General features: G+C 35.2%; 1 protein-coding gene across 1 annotated transcript in view; it reads left to right on the top strand.

Moving 5' to 3' along the window:
• ATM (ATM serine/threonine kinase) overlaps positions 1–18,800 on the top strand; it is a 65,125-nt gene that overhangs the window by 12,831 nt on the left and 33,494 nt on the right. Inside the window, exons 13-30 of the mRNA XM_081327252.1 lie at positions 2,198–2,420; positions 2,731–2,856; positions 5,448–5,573; positions 6,506–6,595; positions 7,727–7,895; positions 9,106–9,305; positions 10,103–10,185; positions 10,265–10,420; positions 10,776–10,851; positions 10,966–11,096; positions 11,312–11,432; positions 12,261–12,443; positions 13,231–13,391; positions 13,696–13,942; positions 14,991–15,109; positions 16,409–16,535; positions 17,163–17,362; positions 17,972–18,146. Of these exons, the coding sequence (XP_081183378.1) occupies positions 2,198–2,420; positions 2,731–2,856; positions 5,448–5,573; positions 6,506–6,595; positions 7,727–7,895; positions 9,106–9,305; positions 10,103–10,185; positions 10,265–10,420; positions 10,776–10,851; positions 10,966–11,096; positions 11,312–11,432; positions 12,261–12,443; positions 13,231–13,391; positions 13,696–13,942; positions 14,991–15,109; positions 16,409–16,535; positions 17,163–17,362; positions 17,972–18,146 (2,713 nt within the window). The remainder of the gene's footprint in view (positions 1–2,197; positions 2,421–2,730; positions 2,857–5,447; positions 5,574–6,505; positions 6,596–7,726; positions 7,896–9,105; positions 9,306–10,102; positions 10,186–10,264; positions 10,421–10,775; positions 10,852–10,965; positions 11,097–11,311; positions 11,433–12,260; positions 12,444–13,230; positions 13,392–13,695; positions 13,943–14,990; positions 15,110–16,408; positions 16,536–17,162; positions 17,363–17,971; positions 18,147–18,800) is intronic.

Here is an 18,800-nt window from a genome sequence, read left to right on the forward strand (position 1 = left end):
TATTTATGATGGTCACAGTGTCCCAGGGTCATGTGATCCCCTTTTGCAACCTTTTGACAAACCAAGTCAATGGCAGGGCTGCTGGTGGCCAAGTGCTAAGGTGGGACTTCCTTCCCTCTCTCCCTCCTTCCCTTCCTCCTCCTTTCTTATTCCCATCTTCTGAAGAAAGAATTTGAACACCTCCACCCCCATATTTTCCCTCTCCCATGTATTCATCAAACAAGGAAAAGCCTCCAGAGACAGAAAAGACAAGCCACTGAGGGAACTAGCTTAGAAAGGTGCATTCCCCTTTAAGAATTAGCTACTGGCTAGAAAGGAAAGTTAAGGAGCCGGCAGCCAGCACTTAAGGAAGAAAAAAAATGCAGTAAGTACTGGCTGCCGGCTAAGGCAACCTCCCCAACTGGCTCCATTCATAAGTAAAGGAATACTGCAGGCAAAAATCCATTCAGAAGAAAAATATTTCAAAATCCCTTGCAGCAAAACCTACAGCTAACAATAGCAGAGCAATAGAATCTAACACAAGACATCAGCCATCAGCCAAATAGAAATTGCCAAACCCTCCTTAAGAACACAAAGGCCACATTGCACAAATCCCAGAACTTCAAAGTCACAAAAGCACGTAAGAGTCCTTCCACTCTCCATCTCCGTCCCTCCATGCCTCACCTACAGCTGATGCTGCCTTTCTTCATTGCTGCCCTTCTTCATTCCTCCCCCGCTGCATTTCTTGCCTGTTTGTTGCTGCCAGCACGGATGGCTGCCACAGAAGTTGTAGATCGGCTCATTGCCGGCCTGCTTGATCTCCTTTCCTCTCCCCCCACTCTCCTTCTTTCCCTTCAGTGCAACTAGAGCTGACTCCGCCTCCGTGTATTAAAAATATAGTTAATTTATATAAATAACAAACTTCCTGTATTTTTTATATTTTTTTTTTATTTTCTGGGGTCACATTACTAGCTGTTTAGGGCCCTATGTGGTCCATGGGCCACATGTTGGACACGCCTGCCCTTAGACCAGGGGTGTCAAACTCAATTTCATTGAGGGCCGCATCAGCATTGTGGTTGCCCTCAAGGGGCCGGGTGGGTATGGCCAGGGTGGGCATGGCCTACTGGATGGGCGTGGCTAGAGTGGGTGTGGCCTACTGGGTGGGCATGGCCAGCTCTACATCGTTCGCATCAAGGGTGCCTATGGGGGCCTGGGCAGGAGTGGGACAGATCTGAGGGTCTCTGACAGAAGGAGGGTCTCTGGGCCAGGGCCAAGGCAGTGGGGGCCGGATCCGGCCCCCGGGCCTTGTGTTTGACACGTCTGCCTTAGACAGTACCTCACACCGGTTCTCTCCTATTTAACTCCTCTCTGTTCTAGATACGTTGCTGTAAACCAGGATTTTTAAATATAGTGTGTCATACAGGCCATTAAGATCAGAATTTTGAACCACAAAAGTTATTTTAGATCTAAATATAAAAGCCAGCCAACTATTTTAGGGCTGAACATTATTTTTTACCTTAGTGTCTTCTAAGCTGCTGTTACTCTCTGGCCCTATATTTTTATCTTGGTCGTCTTCTTTGCATATAATATGCACTCCTTTTCTTATAAAATACATGTAATCCTCAATTTACAACCACAATTGAATTCTAATTTTCCATTGCTAAGCAAGATGGTTGTTAAGTGAGTTTTCCCACAGTTAAGTGAAACACTGCAGTTGTTAAGTTAGTAACACAGTTGCAAAGTGATCTGGTTTCCCCATTAAACTTGCTTGTCAAAGGTTTGGAAATGGTGATCACATGACCCTGGGACACTGCAGCCATCATAAATACACGCCAGTTGCTAAGCGACTGAATTTTGATCACGTGACCATGGCAACAGTCGTAAGTGAAAAATGGTCACAAGTCACTTTTTTCAGGGCCATTGTAACTTTGGTCAGTACATGAATAGTGGTCAGTCATGGACTACCTGTATCTCCACAAACATAGTTTAAAATGAATTATTGAACTCTGATAATAAAGTTTAATGTGATTGAGTCATCCATTCCATAACTTGTTTAGGCCTGAATAAGTATAGTGAGCGCTGAACTCTGCACAAATTTCATGTACCAACTTCAGAAATCATAGAACTCTTGCCTTTCTGGATGGGAGGGAAGTTTAACAATTATTGGATGCTTATTAACAAGTGATAAATAAATGAAAATAAACTTTGTTTTATTAAGCGTGGAACATACCCAAGAAAAAGAAGAAACCAGTCTTTCAGAAATTGAAACTTTTTACCTGCAGACAACCTTCAATGAAATCAATAGTCTTACAAATATGGCAGATGTATCAGAACACAAATCTTCTAGTTCCTGCCTCATTGTCAATCAGAGGCTTGAAGAAACCTTAAAACATGATCTCCTGATGATGTTGGAGCAGCTACTTAGCAACGTTTCTCTTGAGGTAAGCCAGAAATAAAATTGAGCTCTGTGTCCATTGTGATGGGGTTATTAAAGTCTGACTTGTTTCCTATATATTTATGAATAGATTTAGGTGTTGGTAAAAATACTAAAATAGATAATGGATAGACAGCTTTTTAGGCCAGGGATGGGTATGGCAATTTGAGAGCAAATCCACTTACAACTTGCTCTCAAATCAAAATGTTCATGGACAAACCAGTCTCATCCAAATGTGGATGACTGTGACCAGTTGGAAAACTTTAGCTTACCAAAAATGCAAATTAAACTCCAATGTGGGTTTGTTCATTTTTCAGACTATACCTGTGGAAATTCTGATGCGGTTTACCAGCATATTGACTGGTGTTCTTGGCTGCTATTGTTATGCTGGCATTCTTACAGAAGAAGAAGCATGTAAACTGGATTTTTTTCAAAAAGCTAAGGTAGAATGTTTTGATTTAAGCTAAAGTAATTGTTCCTAGTAGATATGAGGAAGCATTTATATGAGGATTAATGTCCAGAATTGATATAATCTCAAGCATCACATGAAGATGTCTATAGTGTATCATCTCCTTCAGTTTTCATCATCTTTTCAATTCATTTTCTGCCTTCATCTTGGATAGTTTTTCTTCTCAGTCCTTTATAGACCGCTGTTGATATGCTTCTTTTCAATTTCCAGTTGGGGTAATGGTGGGAAAAGAAAAAGACAAGGAAGCAATGAATTTGCAAATGAGATCAAGGAATGCTGTGACCTTTGGAGAAGCATTAAGACAGTGTCTGTGTTTTTATTGGCAGTCCTTGCTTAACAATGGTAATTGGGAGTGGAATTTCCATTGCTAAGCGATGCAGTCAAAAGTGCAATGTCACATGACTACATTGCTTAGTGACAACTATCCTGGGAGTCCCCGTTGTTATTATTAAGCAGACCTTGCAACATCCTGTCAACGTTCAAAACACATTCAGTGGGGAAGTCGGCAGGAAATTGTAAGTCCCAGGAGGTTTGCCAGCAGTCTGATAAGCAGGAAAGTAGCAGCTGCCAGGTAGGGGCAGGTGCATGGGTGGTCAGTATGGGAGGGGCTACTGCCAGGTCTGGGAAACTTACCAGTGCAACCTGCTGACTTCCCTGCATTGACTACTTGTGGGAAGCCAGCAATGAAGGTTGCAAATGGCATGGGATGCTGCAAATGTGAGCAAATTGCCAAGTGCCCATATGAACATAGGGGTTTGGGGATGGCCAGAACTTTGGGAGGACCAGTTGTAAGATTCATTCATTCATTCATTCATTCATTCATTCATTCATTCATTCATTCATTCATTCATTGCCTTTATAACTTCAAACAGTCATTGAATGAATAGTCATTTAACTGAGGACTAGTTGTATTGTTTTGCAAAGTAATGGTGACCAAGCAAAAATCAGCTTAACTGCTTATTCGCTGCAATAGTAAAACAATTTGATTTATGTTGTAGAAAAATTACTCAAGAATTCATGTTTTTGCATGTGTATGCTGTATAAAAATTATTCAAGAATAAATATTTACTGCAAAATATAAGCATGAATAAAGTGCCTGTATGAAATACTGTCCCCAAAGTCTTGAAAGCTAAATTGTCTCCAGTCATCCATGAATGGAATTTCATTCTCTTATAAAAGTTGTAACCACTTATCTGAAAGTGTTATGAAGACATGGTGTGAAGAAGAGGAAATTAGGTTTTAGACGCCTTAAGGAAAGAGTGATTGGGTAAACCAGGCCTTTCCATGCATTCTCGGTGGCCTGAAATCTTAACTCCTAACAAAAATCATACTGCCAATTAATACATCCAGCACTCAGGAATGTAGATGCAAATGCATTGAGTAATTATGCAAAAATCTAGTTCTCTAGAGAAGACTCTCATGTTGGAAAGGGAAGAAGAGGAAGACCAGCTACAAGGTAGATAGATTCAATTGCAGGAGTGATGATCATTTCATGGAGAAAACCCATCTACATGATTGCCCAAAAGTTGACATTGACTTGATGGCACATAATTAAATTAGCAGTGAATAAGAACCTGATTCTTGCATTGTTTTTGCAAAGTGTTCAAAGAACCAGCATTTTAAGAGGTAAAATATAAATTAATTCAGCTTACTCTTCTTTAGAAGCTTCTTGAGTACAAACTGAAAATGCAGTGGCTTTACAGAGACATTGTAGTTTAGCCTTTTAATTTCATATGAAAAGAATTGACACATGAGTAAAGCCTACCTGAAAAAAGCTAAGAAACTTTTAATATTGGAGACATTGAATTTGTTCCTTTGTTCTTTCCTTGACAAATCCTATCTGTAAATCAAAGCTTCTGGGGAAAACATTAATTTAGCTTAACAGCATAATATTTAAGTGGTGCTATATCCTTAATGAATCAGAAGAGCAAGGATTAGTAAATATATTATTCTGTCTAAGCCTTTGATAATAGAAGGTTAAAATTAAATATTGTTTAACATTATTTCTGGGCTTCAACTTCACCTATATATGTGGAAAACAGTTGTCTACAATTTTATACTTGTCACGAATCATTAGTTCTCATTTGCTACGTAGGTAGTGATGATGATTGGTTGCATTTTCCAAGTTAGATCTGGAAATTCAGTTTCTGGAACTCTCTAATGAATATGTTCTAACATAATTTTTTGGCTTGCATAAATTTTATCCTTGTAGACTTTAATTTTTTATTTTGACAGATAATAATTGGACTTAGCACACAAATGTGAATTATAATACTGGCTAAGTAGATAGGCCAACATTTGAGTTCATTGTCAAAATATTCACTAATTGTAGATAAATGCAGTTTGAAGGTTGGACCTTTTCAATCTCTTTTTAGGGATTCTTTTGACAAATTAAGATATCGAGCAAAATATGCCACATCTTAATGCAGTTAATTTATTAACAGTTGTAGTTGGTTCTGTTTGGCGATGGACATACAGAGTAAAGGCAATATACAGAATAACCATATATGTCTATATCTATTTAAAATGAAAACTCTTAAATCATTTCATTTTATTCCTTTACAGTTATGTTTTAATTATGTGGAGGAAAGCATTTCTCAGTCTAAAAACAAGCTAACTGAAGATTCTAGAATTGTTTCATTGAGGAATTTAATATTGCAGTGCACAAGTTGTTTATGCAACTGTAACCAGGTGAGACTTTTGTTGGTTGTAGGGCAATCTTGAGTGTGAGCAAAATTGAAATCTCTGTATTTATGCCTAATTACTGACATATGTGGATCACTTGTAAAAGAATATCCATATATACATATACACTCCCAGTTATTTTGTACAAAAATGTGGAGGTATTGTTTGATATAATATTGAAACTGCTTTATTATTTTAGTACGTGCAATGAGATTTTTGCAAGTTATTCCTTCAATTACTGATTGTATAAGACCTAAAAAGCCTAGGGATGTTTTTATTTCTTGTGAGGCTGAATCAGTCATATTGACTTCAATGAAATTTAGGCAGTACTGATTTGAAGAAAGGATATTGATTCTGAAATTGAACCTTGCTTCTCAGGTAGCAGTTTATTTCAAGTTTTATCATACAGCTTGAAAATTTCTTTTTGATAATACTTGCAGTCTTTCATTTAGTGTAATTTTACTTGGGTTGTTTGCATTTTACCTGAGCTATTTGCTTCTCATTAAAAGCAGTTTAATCAAGTTCTCTAATCTTGTCAGCATGGTACTGACCTTTCAGGAAAATGATGTTCCCCAAGATGCATGGGGAATTGATTACAGGTTACTGTAGATTATTTTACATTGCAAAAAGCCAAATACTTCATTATAATTTTTTACAGTTATTGTATCTTCTGCTTTTATTTGTTTGGGTATTTAAATTTAATGGCTGCCCAACTCCAGCAGATGCAGGACAATGTACAAAACTAAAAAAAGACAAAAACAGATAAAAGTATTAAATCAAATATACAAACTAATAATAGCAAACTCAACAAAATAAGGACCATTGAAGAAATAATAAATATCAACCCTAAGTCTTCAAAGCCAGGTTTTCAAAGCTTTCTGGAAGTCTAGGAGAGATGGTGATACTTATCGCTTATTCTTCTTACTCTGTTTCAACAGAATAGTCCTAAAAAGAGTTTGTCTACCATCTTCTTGCATTTGTTAACATCCAAGTTGATGAATGATCTTGCAAGTATCTGCAAACTTCTGGTGAGTAGATATGATGTGAGGTTTGTTTCCCTCCCAGAGACTGTATATGCAGTGCAACTTTTATTGTTCTGAACATGTTATTTTTAAGATGAATAATTCATTCTAGTCAGTGTTTGGAATTCATACTGTGATTCCTTCATTTTCTTTAAACAAATGGACAATAATCTTTCTCTGTCCTTTTCCACATCTTTCTCTTTACACTTACATCACTCTATTTGCAGACTTGTATACCTTTAACCGTGGTAGGGAGCAGCGGTACTTCATTGCTATAATTAATCTCTTTCAGTTAGATAAGCATCGTGTGAGCAAGCACAGATTTTAAAGTTCATTCTGCTTCATAGAAAAGTACTTAATGAAGAAGAGTTAATGCTGTGGACAACTTGAATGGCAATATCCAGTGTCTATATTCCTCTTAGGAACTGTACAACTGTGTTTCCTCTACTGCCACTTACTTGCTTTTCAAAATAAAAATAATAATAATTTATCTCTGGCAAATGGTATATTACCTAAGTACAGTCACAATCTCACCTATGACTATTTTCTCAGTAACAGTAACTGCTATGAAGTAATTGGTTACAAAATGTGCAGCACATCAGGGTTAATAATTTAAATCCTTATAAACAGTTTATTCTAGTTTTATATAAAGCACAATTAAAAATTCACTAATTTTCATATAATTATAATAAGCTGTAGTCATATTGGTTTTATTGGCTTTAGGTATTAAAAGCAGGAAAACTGAACAGAGATTTTGTTCCTGTGTACATTCCCCAGCCAAGGAAAGTCAACATGAAAAACGTAGCTCTATTGCTTTGCTTAAGTTGCTTAAATTATCATATTAATGACTAAATTCTAACCTGACTTTCTTTGCAAACACCCCCCTTTTATGGAAACTTTTTTATACAAAGTAGCCAACCGACATTCAAACATTAATGAACATGTGGAAGTGAAGCTTCTATACTGAAGCAAGACTTTAGCAAAAAGATCTTGTCTATTTTTATCTACTGGTATTTGTAGGGAAGAGGTAAATGGATGTTATTTGTAAAATTATATTTATTTAAATTTATTACATATTTATTATAATGTATTGCTCTCATTATAAGAGAGATGGTATAAATAAATATCTTCTATTAGATGTTTTCTGCTGGAAAGTCAAGTGAAGCTGGAGAAGTGGACTTAATGGAAGATCTTCCTGAAGAAAGTAGAATGGAAGAGGGAAACCAAACAGTCTTTGACCTATTTGATGATGAATGTGGTGAGGTTGGTGAGGTGAATGAAGTTGGAGATTTACACACCTTGTCAGGTATATTTAGTCTGTTTGATGTATATTTTTGTGTTATTGAATACTTTCAGAAAAAATGTGTTTGGGAAGTGAGGAATTATAATTCAGGTACTTGAAGCAACTTCAAAAAATACACCAGAAATTACTGTGATACAATGATTTGTATGATTTATAAAATAAAGGCTTTTGTAATGCCATATAGCATTCACAGCTGCTTCTTGGACCATGTTACACCCTTAATGACCAAAGAGGAAGTAAGGTCATATAGAAAATCCAGTTGCACTCACATGATTTTCTGCTTAGTGATTGAGTTGCTGTTCCCAAATGTGGTCACTATGTGAGGAATACCTTTACTTGTGATTACTGTCTCTTTCAGAACTCAGTTTTGTGTGTCCTTAGCTGACACTTCGTTACAGAGCTTACTTTTAAAAAAGAGCACATGATCACCATTTTGGAATCTGTTCAGAGTCTTCTATTTTTTTCTGTTGGAGATTCTCAGGATGTTTTTTGTGATATGAGCAACCCTATAACTTTCATACATTGAATTATAAGATAGGGCATAATAGGGCAGTGAGAACTATCAAGGCAAGCATCTACATCAGTATCAAACTGCCGGCCCACGGTCCGGATGCATCATAGCGAAACCGCGCCCACCCCATTGCCGGCAATGGCAAAAAAGTCGTGATACGTCACATGATGTTGCAAGTTTGACACCCCTGATCTACATCTAGGGTATGTAGACACAGAAGTGTAATTAGGGTGTGTAGACCAAAGACCTGTTCTGTAGCTGAAGACATTGTATATTTCATCCCATGGTCAGTTGTGTTGTTTTGGAGATGCTTAGAAAAATTGCCATGTGGCAGGTTTTTAAAAGACTGAGGTGATGAGTTTGTTTTCAGTTTTAAAAAACCCTCAAAGCAGGACAATGCTGCCTATCTAAATAAACAAGGTATATTGGTAAACATTAATTCTCTGACTCTTTTAAACTTCTACAGGTTGCTAATTCGCATTATATTTTCCTCATGCCAAAGTTATGTTAATACATTTTTGTAGTATTGTTATATTTTTACTTAATTTCATTTATGTAATAGCCAATGTGCTAATTGGTGGAAGGTAAGCAGAAAATAATATGCATTCTGATTAAATGCAATTGGTTATGGCTTCCTGACAGATAATTAAGTATGCGTTTTGAGAGCTGTCTTTTCATAGTTTCTATATGTTCATCACACAGGTGCCAAAAGTCCATTATCAGAAGATCATCTGTCTAAGCAGGATTTGCTGCTTCTTGATGTTTTGAAATTCTTGTGTATAGCTACCACAGCAACCACAATACAAACAGTTCCCTTTAGATGTTCCGAAATTTGGAGGAAACTCTTAGTGCTAATTGATGGAAATTCATTTGATTTTATTAAACCTTTACATTTACATGTGGTGAGTATAATGAAATAGTATTTTGTTTTGCCTTCTGTTTTTAATGCTGTTGGAGTGTAACTTTTTAACTTATTTTATTTCTATACCAGCCTTTGTTTCAGAGAAATTAAGAGTGACAAAAAACTCACAAACAATAACATAGTCTTAAACCATCACAATAAAATCAGCTGGGACTACCTTGTAGATGTCTGGGTTCTTAGCTGTTTAGGATTTTATAGACTAATTTCAGCAGTTCAGATTAGGCCTAGTAGTTCATGAGTGATAAGAGCAGCAGATTGAGGACCTGTTTATTTTGAAAATCAAGCAGCTCTGTTCCATTCTAGATGTAATTTCCAGAGGTAGGAGTGTACAGTGCATTGTAGTTATCAAGACGTTATTGGAATACGGATCATTGTACAGGGTTATAGCTGTATACTGCCATATTTGAGCATAGGTCTGTTTTGAGAAAACATATGTTGACAACTGAAGGATTCTTTTTGGTATACTATCAACCATATTTTTGTGTGAATCATACATTTTATAATAATAATATACTTAAAAGTATATATAAATAAAAGTATATTTTAAGAAAAGATTGGACATCTATTTGTCTGAAATGGTATAGGGTTTCCTGCTTGAGCAGGGGTTTGGACTAGAAGACCTCCAAGATCCCTTCCAACTCTCTTGTTCTGTTATAAAAAATTATATCTTCAATATACATTTGCTCACATACTAAATATAAATGCAGTATAATTTTGTGCATTCATACAGTTGTACATAAACATTGATATTATGTCTTTAATTGTGGTTTCTACTAGTATTTAGTCTTGTTGAAGGAACTTCCCAGAGGACAAAACCCCTTGCCAGAAGAATATGTTGCCTCTTTACTCAAGCCTCTACCGTAAGAAAATAATCTTGCTTTAATAAAACTAATTTGCTATATTTATTTTGAGATTCAAATGTTTAGTTATTTCTTGTAGGGAGATATGTTCCTTTTATCGTCGGGATCAAGATGTTTGTGCAGCAGTATTACAGAATCTTCTTCCAATGGTTACTATTTTGGGAACCTTCAATAGAATTTCCGAAGATCTAAGAGAAGCCCGGTGTCAAATCTTAGCTGTTGTTGGAGCATTTTGGTAAGTTAAGTGTAACTTCAGCTCCAGATTACTTGCTATTAGGGAAAGATTGAATGGAAGATCTTCCTGAAGGCTCGGTTTAAAGACACAAAGGTAATTTATTTAATGCAATTCATGCTGTAATACAGTGGTGGAAATAGATACCTTTTAATAAAATTTAACAAATGGCAGTTGAACAAGTAGTCCCTAGCCAAGCCGATGATTAGTACAGTTTAGTTTAACTTTTCTGAAATTTAAAAATCCTTTGAAATGTTAAAAAAACAGTATATTTCAAAAATCCTAAAAACAAATTTGTATCTTTTGACTTTTTTAAAAAAAGAATAGGTTGTATTTTATTAAATGTTTTCTATTTCAGGCATTTAGCAAATGAAGGGAAATGTTCAGTTCTTGTAAGAATTGCTTTAGTGAATTGTATGACAGCCTTCCTTCACGTAAGTAAAAATCCAGAAGTATTTAAGAACTACTATTATTGCTATTAAAGTGCTACTTATTTAGGTTTCTAAATCTGTAAAAATACAGTTCCTTTTTTCCATTTTTCCCCCTAGGCCGACCTTTATTCAGAATGGGCTATGCTTACAGTTAAAAGTGAAAAGTTACCCGTGAGAGATGCTTTTCCTCAATTCCTTGCAGATAACAACTTTCAAGTTTGTACAATTGCAGCTAAGTCAGCAATCAGGTACACATGTACAGAGTCTTAGAGTTACAGTTTGTCTCTAGTTTAATTAAAATCAACATGATTAAATTTAAGCTGATAAATTTTATTTTGTTAAAACATTATTTCAGAGGGAAAAAAACCATGAGAACAAAATAGAAACAACACAAATTTATTTTATTTTAGAAAAGAATGTACACATTAATTCTAAATTTCCTTTCTCTCTGCTTGATCATAAGTTTTTTCCAAGATGTGAAACTGAGGGATACTACTGGTTTAGTGAAAGGTCTTCCTTTGACGTTCCAACAACAAGCCTTTGAGAATTTGTACATGAAAGTTCAAGAAGGAGCAAAAAATTTGGTAATAATTATTACTAAGCATGCATGAAGATTTCAAGTGTGAGCATTTCCCTCACTTATTGATCCAAGAGGATCTATTTGAAAAGAGTTTGCGAGAACTGTATCCATGGCTCTTCCATCTCGTTTTTCCATCTGGTATTTCTTCGTTGGTTTTCTCTGCTTGTTCTGTGGTTTTGTGCCAATGTTCCCTGCCCAATCCTCCCCTTCTCTTACTTCTTACTGACCTTTTGTTCCTACTTCTTCCTGTGTTTTTCCTGCCAGCTTACTACCTTTTTTCTCCCTTCTATCCCCCCAACTCCTATCCCACCTTTTCCACCCACACGTCTTTACCCACAAATGTACATGTTTTCATTCCCCTCAAACACTTTCCCACTAGCCCCATTCGTCTCCCATGCTGTTTCCAATCTGTTGTTGTCCTACTCATCCTCAATGCTATTTTTCACTATTTGTACCATCCTAAGCTTCCCATGAGACCCCCCTGGCTTGCTGTTCTTTTTTTTTTCTTCCCTAGAAAGCCTCTTGGGAAAAGACACCTTTATGGCATTAGCAGATAATTCAGTTTTAAAGAACAGAGAACTAAATACGAGAGAAGGAGGTGCATGCGAATAAAAGAACATTTTGTGCCATGTCAGACTTTACAAAACAAACATTTAAAAAAATATTTTGAATATTTTAGACTGATTATTTTATGTTTATCAAAATTTGATCCATCTTGGTAGAATCTCTTTGATCATTTGTTATACCTGTGTTGGAATGTTGTTTTAATAAAAGCATAATTAAATCTGTGAGTGTAACTAAAAAACATTTCTTTAACTTTGTGCTTTGTCAGTTGAAGGCATGTGATACAGGGAACCAAAAAAGCTATCCTGATGAAGAACATAATAGAAAAACAGTCCTACTCATGTTAATAACTATGATTTTGTACAGCAGTCCTGTCTGTGAGAAACAAGCGTTGTTTGCTATTTTCCAGTGTATTAAAAAGAATGGATTAGATCCTCAGCTTGTAAGGAAGGTAATTACTGAATTAAAGAAGTTAAGTTCAACTACCTGCAGTGAATATTATTCTACAGATTCCAAATAAGTGAAAGTAGGAATCTTGTTTTTTTTTTAAGGAGGGATATAAGCATATATTTATTTCTCCTCCCCAGGATAGTCAGCGATTACATGGCCTTAATTGGCTTGGGGTTGCAAAGCTAAAACAAACAAACCCCCCAGCTCCCTCCACTCTTTTTGTTCATGATTCCAGTAGGGAATATAAACATATAGTCGCTTACAATGGCTACATAATCAGAAGAATGGCATGACCTTACCAGATTAACAGAGCTTTTCCCAGAATTTATGCATGTTGGCAGTTGCTACTGTGGGGAAGAAGGCAATGCAGCATTTCAAGGGCTTCACAAAAATAAAAAATTTCATACTATCTGAATCTGATTAAAGAGTGGCTTGAAGGTGGGCAGATTATGCTTCTGTCTTTACAGTAACACTGCAATGTATCATTATCACTGGGGGCAAGGGGGTACTTTCTTGCATCTTTATAAATATGCAGTAAATGCGCATATGGATGGATGGATAGATGGATGGAGGATACATAGATAAGTAGATAGCCCCGAGGACAGAATTATTGAATTCTTACCCCTAATGTTACTTGTCTGTTCACTGAACTGAATGGGAACATAAATACGAGAGGCATTAGTAACAAATGTTAAGCATCTGACCCTTACCTTACTGACACTATAAAGCTGTGCTATTAATGGAATTATTTTTGACTATTGACAATCTTATTTGTTTTTCAAACACAGGTTTTAGAAAATATTTCTGGTTCTTTTGGCTATAAAAATACAGAAGATTTAATGAACACTCATTTAGATTATCTTGTATTTGAGTGGCTGAACTGTGATTACAGCCTGTCCCATTTTCCATATGTTTTGCTAAACTGCTCTACTTTGGAAGAGTTTTACAGGTATGCTTCTAAATCATAGTTTCTCGTTGTAGATTGATTGCTGCAGCATTTATTAACTGATGTGCTGTATTCTGAAATAAGCTTAAATTCTGCTTTAGCACAAGGAGAATGTACTATTTAATTTTGGAAGTGATTTAATGGATTTAAAACAACGAAGCATCCTTTTCCAGGAATGGAAAATAACATGTATCTTCATTGTCTAATTTGAACTGACGATTAGAGTAATGCTTTGAGGATTGCATAACAGAGCTTTTATTTTTCAAATGTAATTTCATCACAATTCAAGGCGATTTTTTAATTACAGATCCTGTTATAAAATCTTGATCCCACAACTAATAATTAGAGATCAGTTTGAAGAGATAAAATCAATTGCCAGCCACATTGATACAGAAGAGCGCCACCTTCTGGCACAGTGCTTCCCCAAAATCCTTGTCAACATTCTTCCGTATTTTGCCTATCAAAACCATGAAGATATTGAATTCACACAAAAGAGCAATACAGCTTCTAGAGTCTATGACATGTTGAAAGATGAAAATTACTTAGGAAAGCAGGTATCTTTAAAAATTAAATTTGATTTTTATAACCTGTCATCTTAAATGAGAAGAATTTGAATGCTACATGATCCTAAATTTCAAAACATCAATTTCTAAATATTATTTCAATTCTTGGGTAGAAGTGAATAATTTCCACATCAGAAATATAACTGAAATTCATAGCATTCATATTTAAAGTTATTTTCTTGATATATTTAATTTTAGTCTCATTTTTTTATCATACTCCTTGACTTTTATTAGTAAACCATGTGGATCCTTTGCTATTATTGTCATCGGAAGCCTAGGCTTATTCTTCAGTTTCCTTTTTTCATTCCTAAAATTAATACTGTACTGTATCAGTTTAAAATAAAACTGGATTTCATCCTAAAGATTTCTCCCCAGTCTAAGCAGCCAAAAGTATAGCTGTCCAATCTATTTGTATTTTAAAGCAAATTTATAGAAAACATCCTATCTACAGATAAACAGTTTCCAAAAGACATCTTGAAGAAACCTCATCACTACCCTGGTAATCACTGTCCCAGAAAATGTCAAGAACTGTACTGCCTGGTTTCTTAAGCTTTTGTTTCAGCAAATCTTTCCATTTGTTTTTCATTTGACTAGTCACAGTTAGTACTTCATTAAGTCCTGGGATTCTGTTTTCACATATTGCTTTGCTATTTAGTGCAGGCTCCATTTTAATATTTCCCAGTGCTTGAGTAACAAAGAATAACATGTAGAAAAACAACAAATGTGGGTTGGGCTTTCCTCCTATTTTTCCTTTTTAAAGTACATTTTGAGTGGAGTAATTCCTTAATTTTGACACTTAACACTTTTTCAACTTGATTTCAGGGTTGTTTTTTTAATTAGTTTGTGTATCAGGCAAAGTGTTTTTTCAAAGAACATCTTTTTTTCTGATTTGTGGGAAAGCGTTGTAGCAAACAAAGAGGAAACTAAATAATTTGTATATTTTATTAAATATAAAACCAGGAGATTGAAAAATCAGTAGTCTCCGCATTAATTGTCTTTCATCATTTAAACCTATTCAACCTGTATTTTGTTTTTACAGCTGATAGATAGTTTATTTCATAGCAGCTTACCAGAAATTGTGGTAGAGATGTTGATGATCCTACATGAGCCAGCCAATATCAAACCAGAAGAGAATTCTGACTTAATTAAGTTTACAGGGTACAGTTTTCCTTTCTCTGTTAATGTGTTGTATATTGTAATGTAAAGAGAAGTTTTCTTTATTTGTAAACTGATTGTCATGAGGATTGAAAGCAAAAATAAAAGAGATAGTCCTCTTTTAACAACCATTTGTTCAGAAACTGTTTGAAGTTATCACAGTGATGAACAAATGCTAGTTACACCAATATACACTTATGTACATTGCAGTGGCCCTATGGTCATGCGATTGAGGGACATTTGGCAGGTCGCCTGCATTTACAACCACGGGGTGTTTCAATTTCTCCCACCCACCTATCTATCCCTTTTGGCAGCCGTGTACTCCACTGCCCCTTCCCTCCCTGTTTACCCGTCCCCCCCAAATCCCTTTTTCTTCTTCTTCTCCTGGCTGCTGACAAAGAATGCCTGGCTGCACAAGGCCTTCCTGAATGCTCCCCAAGGCCTCACTAATTTCAGTCGTATTTAAGGTTGTTAAGCAAGGACTTAAAAAGGAATGGTTGCTTGAGGTTTTGCTGCAAACTGTTTCCTCTCATGTCTGATATCATGTGGGAAGGGGACACATTTAGAAACTGGAGATCTGTTTTGTAAAATATTACTGTAACAGTCATAATTTCATTTTGGACAACAAACATCACTGTACTTTTTAACATATACAATATACAAGAATATGTTTTTTTCAATCATACTTCAGTGCATTTCAAGTTTATGTCTTCTGTGATACTTCAGCTGATGGAATCTACATTCAGGAATGTCTTTATTGGGACTGTTAGCTAGCCAAGCACATTTTAAAGCAACTCTTTACCTGCCTGAGATTGAGTCCTTCAGTCATGTTTTTTTCTTCTGTTCAATTGTGTTCATTCTCAAAGACTGCCTGGACAAGTCCATGTAATTTTCGTGGCATGGATTTTCAGAAGTGGTTTTTCATTGCCTCCATCTTAGGGCTGAGAGAGAATGATTGGCCAAAGGCCAAAAATCATGTAGGTGACTTTGTGCCTAAGGCACATTATCTCCTGGTTTCTAGCCTGATGCCTTAACTACTATGCCAAACTGACTCTTCTATTATAAATGGATACTGATTATTTGAAAATAATGAACTTCAGGTCCTGATTAGATGAACTATAGTAAAGTAAGTCCTATTCGTAAATTAAAAATGTGTGCTGAAGTTACTCTAATATAGATTAATCTGTTTTCTCCTATGAAAATAGAAGAATTCGTTCTCATTGAATTCTGTTTACTGTCATTTGAACTATATTCTCTTCTTCAAACATTTTTTAAAATGTGTGATCTTTTCAATTCTTTCAGAGATCTGGATCCTGCTCCAAATCCTCCTTATTTTCCATCATTTATTATCCAAGCTACCCTGGATTACATTAATAGATGTTGTAAAACTAAGTTCAATAATATTATAGCAATCCTTTCAAAGAACCCTGTAAGTAATTGATGCTCAGTTTTGTGTTACGGTCACACTATTTCTGTATAGTAGTTATGGCATTTTAAATTACTGCAACTATATACATTGTATTTGTTAATAGTGGACATCCCTCTGAGCGTGGAACTTACTATAAATGTGCAACATAGGAAGAAAAAATGTACTAATTTCTACAAAATCAGGCTATGCTATTATATAACCTTTTAAATCTAAAAAGTCATCACACTATTAAAATAATAAAATAGCAATGACTGTTTCTTGCCTTCCAGATATCCTGCATTCATGGTCTCGTATATAATCATTAAACTGACTGTTAAGCAAATTAAAATCAAAGAAGATAAGAAATTTTAGTACATTATTTGTATGTTGCTTGTTTGGACAAGCAGAATTAATACTACTTTGCTTTGGCTTGATGTCCAAATTAAGTTAATAGGGATAATTATTTAATGGTATAAGCAATAGCTCAAATGTGTCAGAGTTCTTGTGATTTCAATAATTCTAGGAAGATAAGAGATGGTTGAAGCATAGTCATGAACAGTGACCTAATAAGTCATGTTTATTTAAGACTAAATACTTGAAATAAATTGTATTTAAAGATTGATCAGGTAATATTTTCTTTTTGTGTAGGAGTCATTCCACAAAATTTTATTTGCTGTATGGAAGCAGGTATCTGGAACAAGAAACAATTATAAAAAACATAGAATGCTTATGATATATCATTTTTTTGTAAATCTGCTGTTGAAAGAAATAAAGACTGGCTTAGGTGGCGCTTGGGCTTTTGTATTGCGGGATGTGATTTATTCTATGATTCACCACATCAGCAACAGGTATGGCCATTCTATGTTATGCTGTCTTTATGTGGATTCTATTCAATTCTATTTTATTCATTTGAAATGGTTTTTATCCTGGTTAGTCATCTAGTGCAGAGCTTTTTAATATGATTGACATTTGATTTGGAGAGCATACTAAACAAGGTTTTCACCTTATTATGTTTGAGCTTAGACTAGCTAATCTCCTTGTCAAAATTAATTTCCCCAATTCTTGACATGAACCAGGAATTATGGTTTAAGTAAACACTAGTTGTTAAATAACCTAGTGTGGGGTTTTTGTTGTTGTTGCTGTTGACCCAATTAGCAACTGATTAAAGCCTATTTGTTCATAGCTGAGACATACATGTACACCGCCCTGAGTCCTTCGGGAGAAGGGCGGTATAAAAATTTAATAAATATAATTTAATAAATATAAAGTGAATGTTGTATGATCTCAAATCTTTGCTTCAATATTTAGCCTCCATTATTTTTATTTGAAAAGATATATCTAAGATCTTTGCCTTTTGTAAAAATATTTGTATATTTTGTCCTTATTATGGTCTATTCTATAACTGAAGCAAATTCATTCTTATGTGTTATTAGCTATTTTTCTTGTGTTCCTCTTAGGCCAAATCCTTTGAGAGGAGTATCCCTCCGGAGCTTCTTGCTCTGTTGTGATCTTCTCAAGCGTGTTTGTCACACAGCAGTACAGTATTGTCGGGATGCCCTAGCGAGTCACCTCCATGTTGTCGTGGGTACACTAATACCAATAGTTGGAGAACAACCTGAAACTGAAGAAGAGGTATGTTTCTGAAGGAACCACTTACTAGGCATTTCATTAATCTAATTTTTGGAAAGCAATATTGTATTATTAACTTTTCATCTAAAAAGTGCAACTGCTTCATTAGGTTTGTATTTCACCTTTTGAATGATACAGAAGCATGCTTGATCATCTTTTTTCCTTTGAAAGTAAAATCCATGTGTGTCATCAGAAGTATAAAACTGAATCATGAGTTATGAAAAAATAGCTCAGGAACTGATTAAAAATTGTTTCAATTGTGTTGCAGTTATGAATGTTGGAATCATATTTGGTAATTTTACCTTTTATAATTTTTGGAGGGCTACAAATTTATGTTTGCCTTAATCATTACCAAAAATTATGGTAGCGTTGCCTCTCGTACATGGAATTCTTATTTATCTGCATTCACATGTTTGCTTGAATGAAATGAGCTGCCAAACTGAATCATATTGCATTGTTGAGAAATTGCAGCTGTAATTTTTGTCTTCAAACAGACATTGGGAATCTTTGGATGTTCTTTCTTTGTTTTGTACAATAATATGAGGAACAAGCTTTGTCTTTTTAAAATCTAATTTTTTGCTTTGCTGTATCAACTGAAATATGAAGTAAAAATAGAAAAATATTTAGTCCCAGAATTGTTCGTAGAAAGGATGTTTT

The sequence above is a fragment of the Vipera berus genome (assembly GCF_964194415.1).
Source record: "Vipera berus genome assembly, chromosome: 4".
In the NCBI taxonomy this organism is placed as follows: domain Eukaryota; kingdom Metazoa; phylum Chordata; class Lepidosauria; order Squamata; family Viperidae; genus Vipera; species Vipera berus.